At 28.4% G+C, this 14305-nt stretch overlaps 1 protein-coding gene across 2 annotated transcripts in view; it reads right to left on the reverse strand.

Moving 5' to 3' along the window:
* Window positions 1-630: 630 nt before the first annotated feature.
* Window positions 631-14305, reverse strand: part of LOC129910510 (putative protein kinase C delta type homolog) — a 43910-nt gene continuing 30235 nt past the window's right edge. Inside the window, exons 7-15 of one of the 2 annotated variants that reach the window (XM_055987914.1) lie at window positions 6097-6198; window positions 5009-5086; window positions 4652-4788; window positions 4397-4570; window positions 2072-2226; window positions 1845-1992; window positions 1601-1780; window positions 1348-1488; window positions 631-1275 (exon numbers count right to left, since the gene is read on the reverse strand). In XM_055987914.1, the coding sequence (XP_055843889.1) occupies window positions 1126-1275; window positions 1348-1488; window positions 1601-1780; window positions 1845-1992; window positions 2072-2226; window positions 4397-4570; window positions 4652-4788; window positions 5009-5086; window positions 6097-6198 (1265 nt within the window). In that variant the 3' untranslated portion in view covers window positions 631-1125. The remainder of the gene's footprint in view (window positions 1276-1347; window positions 1489-1600; window positions 1781-1844; window positions 1993-2071; window positions 2227-4396; window positions 4571-4651; window positions 4789-5008; window positions 5087-6096; window positions 6199-14305) is intronic. The other variant, XM_055987913.1, reaches the window with a different exon arrangement.

The following is a 14305-nucleotide window of genomic DNA, read 5'->3' on the forward strand; positions in this document are numbered from 1 at the left end:
GCTTGAAGTTCCTGAAATTTCGTATATGTTGGTTTTGCCAGATAAACTAAATAATCGCGTTCATAAAAGTTTCTAATTATTTTCGATTCTACGATTTCTAGCAAGAGGGCCATTTTACCTTGGGGTGCCATTTTAGGCCACTTTTCCCTACTTCTACTTTTTATTATCTAATTACTTAAAAAGTATAGGTACCAGTTTGTTCTTTTTTTGTTTGCTTTAATTAAAGAATTTTTTATGGCATTTTTTTTGTATGTCTAACTTGGCTGGTCTATAGATATTTCTTTCGCATTTTAAGGAGAGATTGAAATAGCAAAAGTTTTCAGCCGAAAATACTTGTTCTTACATTCATTTGAGATCCATTTGATTTCAAGTAAATGCATTGCTGTGTCTTTTTTAATTCAGGGATTTGATTAATGATTTTTCTATCAAAAATTTTCACAAGTTTAAAGTTTTTAAATATTTTGTCCGGGTAGTTATTGTCATATGTAGTGAAAATATTTAGGTTCAATGCAACTTAAACTATGAGAAAAATTCAGGATCCCAGCAATACATTTAGATAATTTGCTCCCTTTTTGTTTATTTTCTTCACCAATGAACATACACATTTTTCCATAAAAAAAGAAACAAAAGTTTATTGTTGTATTCCTAACTTATTTATTTTATTTATCATATATACCACCGTATAAAAATAATGACATGGTTTGACATTTCAAATTGTTTCAACACTCTTTTAAACGCTAAGTTTTTTGAAAATTTCAATTACATAGTCTCACATATTTTTCACATCAGAATTTCCATTATTTTGTTTTTGTATTTTTAATTTAATTCTTAAAAATCATATATAAATAATTAAAAAATAATAAATAAAAACTAACAATTAAACCTAAATCTACAGCTGAATTCAATTTGATAAACTGCATTTGAGTATCTAAAACTAATTCATAAGGATTTTTTTTATTTGTCAAAAAAAAAAAAATTATTGCAATAAAATTAAGATCCAACAAAATTTTTCCTTTCAATGTAGATTTCTACATAATAATATATTTTTTTTTTACTCTGCACTCAATTTTATACTGGACCAAATGAACGTTCAAATAAATACTTAATACTTTGATGAAGAAGTCTTCAGTCCAAAGTTGCATTTGGATTTGTATACGAGAATCCTTGAAATTGTTCCTGATCCATTGACTGAAGAATTTCTTTGTCAATAGGTGTTAGGCGGACTCTTTCTCGTGTAAAAATTTTTTCGAAATATTGTGTATCCAAAGGATGTTTCTGTAGGAAATTGAAATAAAAACGTAAAATTTATCAATATAAAAAAGATAAAAATGTGTGAAAATATCTTACCACTTGAGGTTTGAAGGGTGGTGATAGCTGCCTCTTTTCTAAAAGTCCCCAATCAATATCTTTGAAAAATATATGATCACAAATATCACCAGCAGGACTATATTGTGAACCAACACGTCTCGTATAGTCTTTTTCCAAGAGCTTTAAATAAAAAAAAATTATTGGAACAATGAAGATAAGATGGTCTTTATTCAATTTTTTGAGCAAAGATTTTTAAAAAGTTTCTATTAAAAAACTGAAAATTAAAACTTACGCCTTTCAAAATGCTTGTTGCCTCGCTTGTTATATAAACTGGAAACCATGGTATTTCATTGCATATTGACCAAAATAATTCGTCCTCATCACATCCACTAAATGGTGACTGTCCAATTAACATTTCATACAGCAAAACACCAAATGACCACCAGTCGACATTTTGATTATATTTGTCACCCTTTAAGTTTTTAAAATTAAAAATAAATGTTTTCCAAAATATAAATCATTAAAGGCAACTCTACCTTGATAATTTCAGGTGCCATATAATCTGGCGTACCACAAAAACTGTCAGCTGTCTTATCTAAATATATTTGAAGCTTACACATTCCAAAATCTGCAATGCGAACATGTCCATCGAAATCCAATAGAACATTATCTAATTTAAGATCTCTGTAATTTTTTAAAAAGCAAAAAATATCCATGATTAATATTTAACTTAAGTTAAAAATATAAAAAAATTAATTCTAACCTGTAGATAATTCCTTTTTTGTGTAAAAATTTAAGTCCAGATATAATTTCTGCTCCATAAAATCGAGCTCTTTCTTCAGGAAATCTGCCGCTTTCCTGTATGTGAAACATGAGATCACCGCCATTCAGGTACTCCATAACAAAAAACAAATGACTCTGAAAATTTAAAATGTAATTTTTGTATTATAACTCAAAGTTATAATAAAAAAAATTCATTGTTATTCATGCAATAAAAAATAGATCTTGATTCTTTTTTTGTAGGCTCTCTAAAAGAGTTTTAGAATTTTAGAATTTAGCCGTAACCTCGGCAAAATTATGTCTTTCAGCGCAGAAATCAAGATCAGAATCAAGATTTTAACAATATCCTTACCAATTCTGCAGCCACAAAGCCTACATCTTAATATTTTGGTTATAACTTAATTCTCAAAATGTATAGTCGGATCTTTAACCAAGAATAAGCTCTTTTTCTCTTTTTTTTGGTATCAAAAATGTACCTTTAGAGGAACTCTGTCCTTTAACACTAGTTCACAAAAAAATAAAAAAGTTTTGGACACCAAGTACCTTTATACTTTTCGTATAGATTTGAGCCCAGAAAACTCGAAAATTGTATCTAAAAAAATATTAATGGATAGCTTTTCGAGATATGATTTTTCAAAGTTTTTTGTCGTTGTTTTTCCCAGCATACTTAGTATTCGATACTTTCGAATCCTCATAGTTTTAATTTTTTTATGTATAAAAAACATTCTAGCAAAGATAAAAAGATAATTTTCTTCAAAGTCTATGGATAAATTATAAAGATATGACCATTTCTGTAACGATCAATATTTTCGACTTTTTCCGTTACTTTTTGAGTTTTTGTCTATAACTTGAAAAGCAAGACGAATTTGAAAATTTTTATTAAGTAATTTTTTGTAGATAACTAAATTTCCTATTGAAACTTAAGGAAAACTATTCAAAAAAGAGAAAGAAACGAAATTTTTGATGTTTTTACTAAATGGTCTATTTTTATCCTTTGAGCATTCATAGATATTGAACATGTAAAGGAGAAGAGAAGATACTTTATCGAAAACGTATCCATCCTAATTTTTATTTCAGAGTCTCTGAGGTCAAAGTACGTAAGAAAAAAATAGTGGGATTGAGTGTCCATTTTGGCTGTAAACCAGTGTAATTGTCATTTTTATCAAAAAAAAAAAAAAAACAAAACAAAACAAAAATGGACGAAAAGGGGCCACACTGCAGGTACCAGCTTTCCAATACAAAAGAATTATCAAAATTGGTGAACTCAGTGCCAAGTTATGAGGTAACAAACAACAAACATAAAAAAAAATATAGAGACGAATTGAATACCTCTTCCTTTTCGGAAGTCGGTAAAAATAAGAGGATCAATGCTCAAAAATTAATCGATTTTCATATACATTTGCCCAACATCGATCGCATTTTTGGACAAACTATCATTTATGACTTAACCCGGCTGCAAAGAAATAATCGTCAAAAAACTCTTTTCGATCAAGCAAGTAAATTGTAAGTGAAAAATGTGTGAATAACTCATCAAATAATCTGATACAGACGTGAATTTTGATCAAAGAGCGCCATACTGGAAAACAAAAACCTTTATGAAATTTTTCGTTTATGTGCTATGTATGAATAGGTCATGGTATTTGCAAAAAAATTGCAATAACAGTTCAGTTTTTACCGAACTTCCAAAAAGGAGGAGGTTATCAATTCGTCTGTTTTTTTTTTATGTTTGTTTCTGTTTTTTACCTCATAACTTTGGACTGTGTGAACCAATTTTGATAATTCATTATGTATTGAAACTGGTTCCTGCAGTGTGGATCCATTTCAATTTCGTCCATTTCAGTATATAGAAACCGTGAAAAAACAATAAATCAAAGTTTCGGTCAGTGGAAGTCGGTTTTGTTTTTTTTTTTTGATAAAAAGGATTTTTTAAACTGTTTTGGAATAAGAAAAATTGTTGACGCTAGCTACTAAAAGAAAAGAAAGATCTATCCTTCCTGGTATCAAAAATACGATTAATGAAAGTTTAGCTTTCGCAAAAAAAAAAAAAAAAAAAAATGAATAACGAGTATAAAATCAATTTCTGTGACACAATAGCAACTTAGATCATTGTTTTAAAAAGCTAAACATTTATGTACTATGTAAAAAAAAGTTGTGTAAATCCATTGGATATTCTATTCATGCCCCATAAGAAGTAATTGAATTTTCATTTGTTCTTTTAACAAATTGCTCAACGAAATTAAAATTATCGCTAGCCTTATAACTAACTCTATTCATTATAAACAAAATTATAAAGTAATAAAAAACTCACCTCGGTTTGAAAAGTACAAAACAAATGACACAAATATGGATGTTTTGTTCCCAAAGCCAAGACTTTACGTTCAATAAGAGTGCATTCAACATCATCGTCTTCAAGAACTACGTCTTTTTTCAAACACTTGACTGCATAATAAAAGTCTGTATTTCGCAGTTCTGCTAAAAGGACCTATTTAAAATTAAACAACAAAATTTTGATTATAATCTACAATAATTCATTACTATTAAATAAAATAACAAAAAAAATTACCTTTCCGAAACTGCCTTTTCCAAGCACTGCAAGGAAATTAAAATCTTCAACTGAATATTTCTTAAATCTAGGAATTGTAGTGGCCGGAGCTGTTATTCGTCCTGTTTTTTGGAATTGTAAGTAAGTGTACGAAGTTTCTAAACGTAAAAGAGGAATAAAGAATTATTTAATGTTAAATAAAATAAAAGAAACATATAAAATAGTTAATGTATCTGAAAATCACACTGTCAACAAAAGAGTTATCTCAGATACATAAACTCTTGTATTTTGTCTTCATTTGCAAACGTGAAATAATAATAAATGTACCCATAATAAATAATAAAAATAATTTGTAAGAATTTAAACAATTAAAAATACCATCTTCGTTCGCTTCAATTTTGAAGGCCGGATTCAAGCTGAGAGGTGAACATGGTGAGTCTCTAGTTTCTCGTGCTCCTTAGATATTTATAAATCAGATGATAAAATTAAAAATAAATCATATATAAAGTATTATATTATTTTAGTTTCAATTCTAGATTTAAAAAAAAGTAAAAAATTAGTTTTTTGAACCTATCTTATGTTAGGCTTTTCCTAATATTATCCATGGGAATTCTTCTGTGTCTAAGTCTTTGAGCATAGTTTAGTTGCGGTGCAGTGAAATAGCTCCCCAGGACATTATGTGCATTATGGTATGGACCTCGGTGGGACATAATTCCATTATTCTATTACATCACACTTTATTTGAAAATAAGTCAACAAGAAAATGTGTAGAGTTATTTCCCACCTGATTTATTCCAAAAGAGATGTAAGCATCGAATTTTGACCCCCGAGAACAATAAGATGCGTTAAGGGTGGCCATGCTACCCATTTAAAATAATTTTTCACTTTCAAAAATGAAATTCCAAACAAAAGTTTGCTCGCTGTTTGAAAAATGAATTGCCATTAAATCTCAAATGCATTTTCAAATAAACGCGAAGCAGTTGTTCTCGAGTTGAACTACATATTAAGGCCGTAAAAAACATTGTTGTTTCTTCTCCATAAATTTCATACTTGTATATAATAAAACGTAAATTGAAATACTCCTAAAGAATGTAATTGAAAAAAAAAAAGAAATAAACAATTATAGAACAAGGAATTTCATTTTATGCGATGTGAAGGTATTTTAAAAAATCGACCACTTGATGTTCACAGAGCACTTTATTTTTAATAGAAAAGATATAGGTACGTTTTTAGCAATTTCTGACACCTTCCTATAGGTTATTATACTCGTATAGTAGCGCATGTACAATACACACTTTGCTTCAAAGACTTTGTTCATAATAATTTTCAATTTATTATTTTAAACATTCCCATCAATATTATCACAAAAACAATTTTTTTTGTATAGGTACAAAATAAAAAAGACATTTTTAACTAATAAGAAATTAAAAAAAATAATAAATATAAATACAATATTTTTTGCATACCTCTTTTAACACATGCTAGAGCTTCCACTATTAGTTTTTGATTCACACCACATAAATTAGCCGTTAATTTTTCACATTTCTTATGACAATTAACGTCACAGTCTAGAAAAAGGTTTATATCAAAATAGATTGATTATGCACATTTTTAATAATAAAATAATTATAGTTTTACTTTGCAAGCAGAATATCTTTTGATATTATTACTCAATACAATTTAGCGGAACATGATGTTGGCTGGCCTCTAAGATTTAAAAATGGTTTCAAAGAAAAAAAAAATCTTAAGAAATCCCCTAAAAGTGAAGTTATGTGTGCGATTTAATAGAAAAACAATGAAAACATAAACATTAAAAGTTGGAATTGGATTGTTCATTTTAAAAATAAAATTTTGTTTACATTTTTCTTTTCTTTTGCAAGAAATAGCTACATAAATAAATAAAAAAAAAAAACAAAAGTTATTGTTGGATTGTTGTTTTCGACGCCAACGTTGGCTGATGCTTAAAAATAAATCATTAAATTTTTTGTATATCGACCGACAGCATGTGATGAATTTAGTTGAAAGATTGTACTTTGTATGGACTTTAATTCTATAGAAAGCACAGAATTCCAATGAATATCATCAGCATTATGGAAAGCTAAATAATTGATTTTCAGACTGGTATTTTTTTTTTTTAATTTGAATTTAATAATTTTTGGAAACAGAGTGATTGATGTTATACGGTTTAATTTAATTTTTTATTTGGAAGGCATTTACTGCCAATCGAATTAAAAATCATTTGAAAATATTGAATGAGAATAGATTGAACGATCAAACGGGAGAAACTTTATGCTTACCGGCTGAATGAAGATTTAATTTGTCTGAAGTTGCAGATTTTAAAAATAAATCGGACTCATTTTCTTAATAGCTATTTGTTAAAATTTTAATGATTTTTGTTTTCTTATTTTTGTAATAGTTTTTAAGTTTTTTTTGTTTTGATGATGTTTCAAGATTTTATTTTTTTCCGATTAATAAAATTATATCATCGAGCATCGATTTTAAGAAAAAAGCTCTACTTTTACGTTTTTAATTGTTTTAAAATATACATAATCGATATTGTTTCATAAGAATAAATTAATAAAACACTATATTACCACAAATTTCTCGAAGAAAATTGACATCAAAGTCAAAAACTATCATGGGCAAAAAAAAAAAACGAATAACTTTAAAAATTAATATCTGATCCCATTCTGTGCGTTTTAATTTTGTTCCGATTAAATTGAAGTTGTCCATTTTCCTACACCGGAAAATATCACACAAAATCAGGTAGAAGTTGTTTTTGGAGTGTTATGAGAAGAGTGTTTTATACAAAAAAAATCAGGTTAATGGAACTTTTTTTTACATATGTATGTATTATGTTCTTTCATAAAAAAAATATCTTGTACTTAGAATTCCTTCTCGTTTTTTGTAATTTTATATTTTTCCGAAAAATGATAAAAAGTAAACAGTGAGACATTATTAAAAAGCAAACAGTGAGACAAAGATTTTTAAAAAGCAAACAGTGAGACATAGATTTTTAAAAAATCTATTATTTTACTATGATTTTAATAGCTGCGTTCCTTTGGAAATATTTATCTACTTTTTAGTACTTAAAACTACTTTGATCTACTTTGCTATACTGAAAAAGTAGTTCAAAGCAGCTTTAAGTTCTAAAAAGTAGATAAATATTTCCAAAGGAATGCAGCTAATATGATTTCGTAGCGTTTTTTCTTTCGTTTTTTTTTTTGGCTTTTTTGAAAATTTTTGGAAAAAAAAAATGGATTAAAGTAACATAAATTAATTAATTTTATACTTTTCAATTACCTAATTATTTGACGGTTTCTCTAATTTGTTTGAACCTAAGACTGTCTCACTGCTCGCACCCCTTGCAAACAGTGAGACGTTTTGACTTTTTCTACATTTTAGTCCAATGTGATGCTCTCATTCATTCTTTAAGAAAGAATGAGAAGAAATAAAAACTTTTGCCCGAAAGCATAGAAAACGGTTAGTCGAACATACTAATAGAACAATACTAGAAATTCTCGACGAGACAAACTAAGTACGACGTTTGCGAATGACTAAACCTTCCGATTTGGTACAGTGAAATTTTTCAATTTAATTCCTTTATTTCAAAATATCGGCATTGATTGATATAAATTTAAATGTTTATAGAATTTATTTGTTTAATTTCCTATAAAGTACTTATTTTTTGAACCATTATTTTAATGATTTAATTTAAAAAAAATGTTATATATGTAGCTATTTCTAAATATCTGTAGTAGGAACTTTCACCGGAAAGTTACCTACAACACGTAACTTAACTTCGAGAAAGATTAATTGCTAGATAAGTTCCATCTGAACTTAGTTACAATCGGGAGGAGGAGGTGGTTTTAGTGGTTAAGAGTCCCACATATCTATGAGCCCGCGTCTTTTGAAGATTTCAACACCTACCCACGCCCACGGACAAAAAAAAAAAATTAATTCATTAAGATAAAATATGTCTTAAACTGACTTCAAAGTTTGGTTAAGCTATCTTGAAAACATTCTAAGACATACCAATTTAAAAAAAAAGGTGTCTCACTGTTCGCACCTTTCCCCTTCATCAATTTTTTTCTTAGAATGTAACCAAGAATCACCCGTTAAATTTCCCTTATCTTATTCCGGGATATCCTGTATATCGATAAAGTATATCGACAATTTTGCTGAAAATTGTCTTTCCGGTATGCCATTAAAGGACATGACCCATTTTTGGGCCCAGAGCGTACATAATTAAAATTATGTACTAATTCAAATTTTTTGAAAAAAATATAATTTTTAAAACACTAGTCCTGTATATTACACTAAACTTCAGCTGACAATCTCTTCTCTTCTATCTTAAAAAATTCGGGTGCCATCTCTTTTTTACTATTCTGATCTTTCATTTAGTACTAATTGTTTTTCTATTGCTATACGTTAAGAACGTTTGTTTCGAAAAAGCCTGATTTTTCTGATTTATCATACTGAACTTCAGATTCAAATGTCTGGAGACCACTAATTTTAATAAAAATATAGAGCTCAATATAAGCATTCATTTGACACTAGCCTCATTTATGTACGCTTTGGGCTCAGGCTCCATAGAAAAATGGGTTATCTCTTTTATCCTCGCATAATAATTTTGTTGCGGATAAACAATTAAAACAATAATTTAAGTGAAATGCAATCCAAATATCGAACAAAGCTTAAATTTTGGAGTTAAAATTAGACTAACTTTTAATAAATCAATTTAAGTGTGTTTTTTTGTCACTTGAATTTCAGTAAAAAAAAAAATAATTCTATCTGGCATGCAGGCCCGTAGCCAGAGTAGAATTTAAGGTAGGGCCACGGTCTTAACAGGTAGGGCATTGGTAATCGTTTAAATTTCTGTTCTCAGTCAGTTCTCAACCCATTCTCATGAAAAGTACCTCATTGAATTTGAAAATATGTAATTATATCAAGTATATACCTATATAATGTAAACATAAGAAATTACATTTTCTTTTAATAGCGTATAGCTCAAATCGATAACAAAGTGGCAAAAATGTAGCTAAAAAGAAAAACAGTATTCTTGAAATTCTTGATCTTACAAGGTCTATGTTTTTTTTAAACCAAAACACATGTATTATATATGTTCCTGAAATGGCCTAAATATCTTATTCTACCTCCAAGTCAGTTGAAAATTGACAAAGCTGAATGAAGGTCGAAAAAAATTAGGAGTATTCACGATCCGGTGCAACAGAAAAGTGTTAAATTGCTAAATTTTATTTTTCTACTACTACAACTACAAATAAACAAATTTTGCACCATTTTATTTTTTATAGGTACATATATAGCAAAAGTACAAAAGTGTAAAAAAATTGTAGTCTGTATATTTGTTTGTTTTAGTGTAAGAAAATGTTACACTTTTGCAATGACACGAGACCATTTGCAGCGAATTGGGAATACCACTATTGTTATTGTTTGCCATAAATCTAGATTTTGGGGGTATATTGAAGAAAGAAAGCAGGCCTCTTTACTGTGTTTGACAAAACTTACTAAGTCTTGACTAAAGTAGTCTTTAAATGTAAGTTTTTGTCACACAGCGTAATTTTTGACAAATAGTGAAATCTTATTTATTTCATTGTTTTCTTTTTGAAATCCCAATTGAGCACAATACATATATGTATGTACAACCAATTTAATAGAATACAACTCGGCTCCGCAAAATTAGGCCCGGGAAATAGGGCCCAAAAGAAAAAAATGAAATAAGGCCCCAAATTGAGGTATTTTTTCATAATGAAATAAGGCCATAACGAATTGAAAAAAATGCCTCAGAAATAAATGAAATTAGGCAATAACTTCTTTTAACCTTTTGTGGAAAAATGAAATAAATCTCCAATTTTTCTTTTTCATGACCTTATTTTATATAAATCGCGTGATTTTGTCAGCTATTCTGTTACTTGCCATCAGCGAGTCCACAATATACAGGTTCCTTTAAAAAAACGTTGTCTTCTATCAAAACTGTTTAAATCTTTCCAATATTTTTTTTTTATTGTCTGAGATATCTTCACTTGTTTGGCGTATTATAATATCATAAAAGAGAAATATAACGCCTCTTTTATGAGTAAGATATTTTTAAAAGAAGGGCATTTTTGAAGGTCGAACGTTTTCATAAATAGGGCATTTTTGAAGGTAGTGCATTTTTGAGGCAGGGCATTTTTAAAGCTAGAGCTTTTTTGAAGGTATTGCATTTTTATAAGAGCAGCCTTTTAGAAGTTAGGGCATTTAAAAAGCCAGAGCATTTTTGAAAGTAGGATATTTTCATAACTAGGGAATGTTTTAAGGTAGGGCATTATTAAGGCCGGGAATTATTGAAGGTACGGCATTTTTATAAGAAGAGTATTTTTGAAGCTAGGGCATTTTTGGAGGAATCCCTTTCTGATGGTAGGGCAATTTTTAATATAGGGCATTTTCCAAGGTAAAGTTATTTTAAGGTAGGGCATTTCAAATTTAAGGTAGGGCATTGCCCCTCAATGCCCCCCCCCCCCCCCTGGCTACCCAGGCCCACAGCCCAGACTAACAGAAACATTTTGGAAATTCCAACAACGTATTAATATAGTTTTATTAAAACCCTTGAAAGAAAATGAACTGTTATAGTTTCGGTGACCATATTTCTGGAAGCGAAACCCGGGAAAAATAAAAAATTCGTTATATCGTTTTGAAAATATTGATTTTTGAACAAAAAATTAAATTTTTTTTAAATGAGTTCTCATAATTTTTCCTTATTTTGATATTAAGATTTCCTTAACGATTTTATGGGAGCGTTTTTGTTGAAATCATTTAAGTCGTTTACGATATCAGAAATCAAGAAAATGGTTTTATAATAATGTCTGTTAATAACTTCTAAAAAAATATTTTTTTAATCAAAATCGGGAGAACTGTTTTTTAACATTTTAATTTCATTTTAAATGATTTTGAAATTGTATGATCTTTAACACAACTTTTAACATGTCCTTAAAAGTTTTGAAACTTATCTGGGTACTTTACTCTTCCATAGCTATGTTGTTCTTTATTCGAAAACATTTTACCTGGTGTAGCAACCTGACAAATAGAAGCTGGAATTAAATAATTGACGAACATTTTAAAAAAAACTAAAGCTTAGTCTAGGGGCGAAACGAAAATTTTCATACAAAACCAGCACAAAATTTTGCTTTTCGTTGCAAAATACGCAGCTTAGGTAACGAAATTCTTACCTGTGCTAGAATATATGAAGATTTTTTAATCGTTTGTCACTCCCATTTATTTGTCCCGGCAGTTTTTCTTGCAGCGAAAGATTTTGACTTTTGACCGAAAAATTAGAAAAAATTTGATTTCCAGCCACTGTTTTCTTGTTTTCCGTATACAAAGTATTTAAAATATTGAATAAAAAAATCAGAGATGTCCAAATAAGGGACAATCACGGGACAAATTACAAAATACGGGACACTTATACGTCCCGGGTTTCTTAAATAAAAACCCGGGACAAGCTGTAGAAATTCGGGACAGTCCCGGGTAAACCGGGACGGATGGTCACCGTAGTTATAGTAGTACGTTTGTTATTATTTGAAAGAGATGCATCCTGCAATAAATGTTTATTCTTGCTGAAATGGCCATGACGACGTGAAAAAATGTCAGTGAAATGATGCTTTTGCGATGTGAAATTCTTTTAGGTATAAATTGTAACAAAACAAAATTGTTAGTTTATTACTGATTTTCTAAATATAATTCTAATTAAATAACATAATATGTAAGGTCACAATCGATTAATCTATATATAAATTGCTTAGCACCTTCTTATATCCGCTTTGGCAATCAAGATAAATCACCTTGATAAGCGAGACAAACAAATTTTATAATGTGATTGTATAACGCAAATAAAGCTATAAGTGTTGAAATAAAATTATTTGAATAAAATGTTTATATTCTCATTTATTTCGTCCCATCGATTAGATGATGTAAATCGACAGGTATGTGTCGACTCTCGGTAGCGCCTTCGGGCGATATCCAAATAAAGTTATATCGATATTGAACTTAAATAATATTGATTCTTGAAACATCTTGACAGTTTCGAGAAGATTTTATTTCTTCACTTTATCTGGCTTATTGAAGATAGTAAGTGCTATAAATATTCTATGAAGCATCATGTCTCCTGCACGCGCTTACTATCCGCAGACGTGCGGCCCTGTTTTGAAGAACAAAAGAATTAACCTAGACTGGTGATCTGTTACTTAAATGTTTTTGTTTTTTTTTTTTTTCCTTTTTGTTTAAATCAAAAGATTTGCGTCATTCATTGCAATTTGATGAACGATATATACCAATTCAAATACACGCATAGTCTTTGTTAATAGCTCTAATAAAAAAAAATCCTATTTTGAATTAAATTTTGTACTGCACGAGTAATATCCGTTGTTCTTTAAAATATTTGGCATAAACAAATATAAAACAAGAATTTTGTTTAATTTAAAGGTCATTGTTTTGTTTAGACAGTGTCTTTATTTTATTGTGAAATTTTATGTGATAAAGTAAGAAATACATAAATACCTTTTTTACACTCTTTATTCATTTATTTTTAAGGAAAAATTCAATGGATGATTTATATATGCTTGAGAACTAAAATAATGAATTAAGTTGGCCTCCAGAAATGAAAAAAAAGGAGACATATTTGTGCATAAATTACTGCATTTATGATTTCATTAAAAGTTTATTTTAACAGCTTACAAGAATTTTCTTTAATCTAACCATTTCATGTTATTAAAATAAAATATTAGGACCATAGAAACTAGTCGGAATTCGACTACCAAGTGTTTCGGTTACAAATTAATAATGTAGAGAAAAAAATTGCAATTTCTGACAATAAAATTTAAAAAAACTCCAAGTTTTCAAAAAAAATGCATTTAAATTTAAATTTGGCAATTTGCTAAGATATGATTTTAAATTTATGGACTCTACTCTTCTAAATAGTAGCCATTTTATAAAAAAAATCATCATAAAAAATATTTGCGTGTTTTGTATTTTCTTTTTTTATTTCAAAACATTGAATCTATTCAAAATATGGTATTTTAGGAAATATTAAAAACCCCCTGGCTTGCAGGTGCTATAATTTATAAATAATTCCGCGTGACACTTGAACATAATTTAAAAATATCTTTAAAAATTAATTGAAAACTGTTGTTTTTAAAAATATAATTAAATATCATGACAGAATTATTTTGGAGACATTTCAAAAAATTTTTGCAAAAGAGTATGATTGTGTGATAAAAAGGAATCAACAGAACAGAGAAGTGATGTGATTTGTTAAGAGTATATCAACAAAAAAAGTATTCAAAAATATGTTGATATTACTATACAGTTATTAAATATTTATAAATAAGTATATATTTGTCTTTGACGTTTTCACACGTGCTATGCGAATTAAAAATATAAAGTTTATATACATATATTTTTTTATAATTTGAAAAGCGTGTGGATTCAGACACATATGTATATTACCTATATGTTTGTATTATAAATAATTTTTAATATGCAAATGCCGACGTTTTTTTATTGTTTTTTTTTTTAGTTCGAATGTGTTTTAATTCTCTTACATTATTGTTTAATTTGTTTTTATATTGGTTGATAAAAAACTAAGATGAACAAATTTGTTTTTTTATTTTTTAATATCGG

The sequence above is a fragment of the Episyrphus balteatus genome, chromosome 2 (assembly GCF_945859705.1).
Source record: "Episyrphus balteatus chromosome 2, idEpiBalt1.1, whole genome shotgun sequence".
Lineage (NCBI taxonomy): Eukaryota > Metazoa > Arthropoda > Insecta > Diptera > Syrphidae > Episyrphus > Episyrphus balteatus.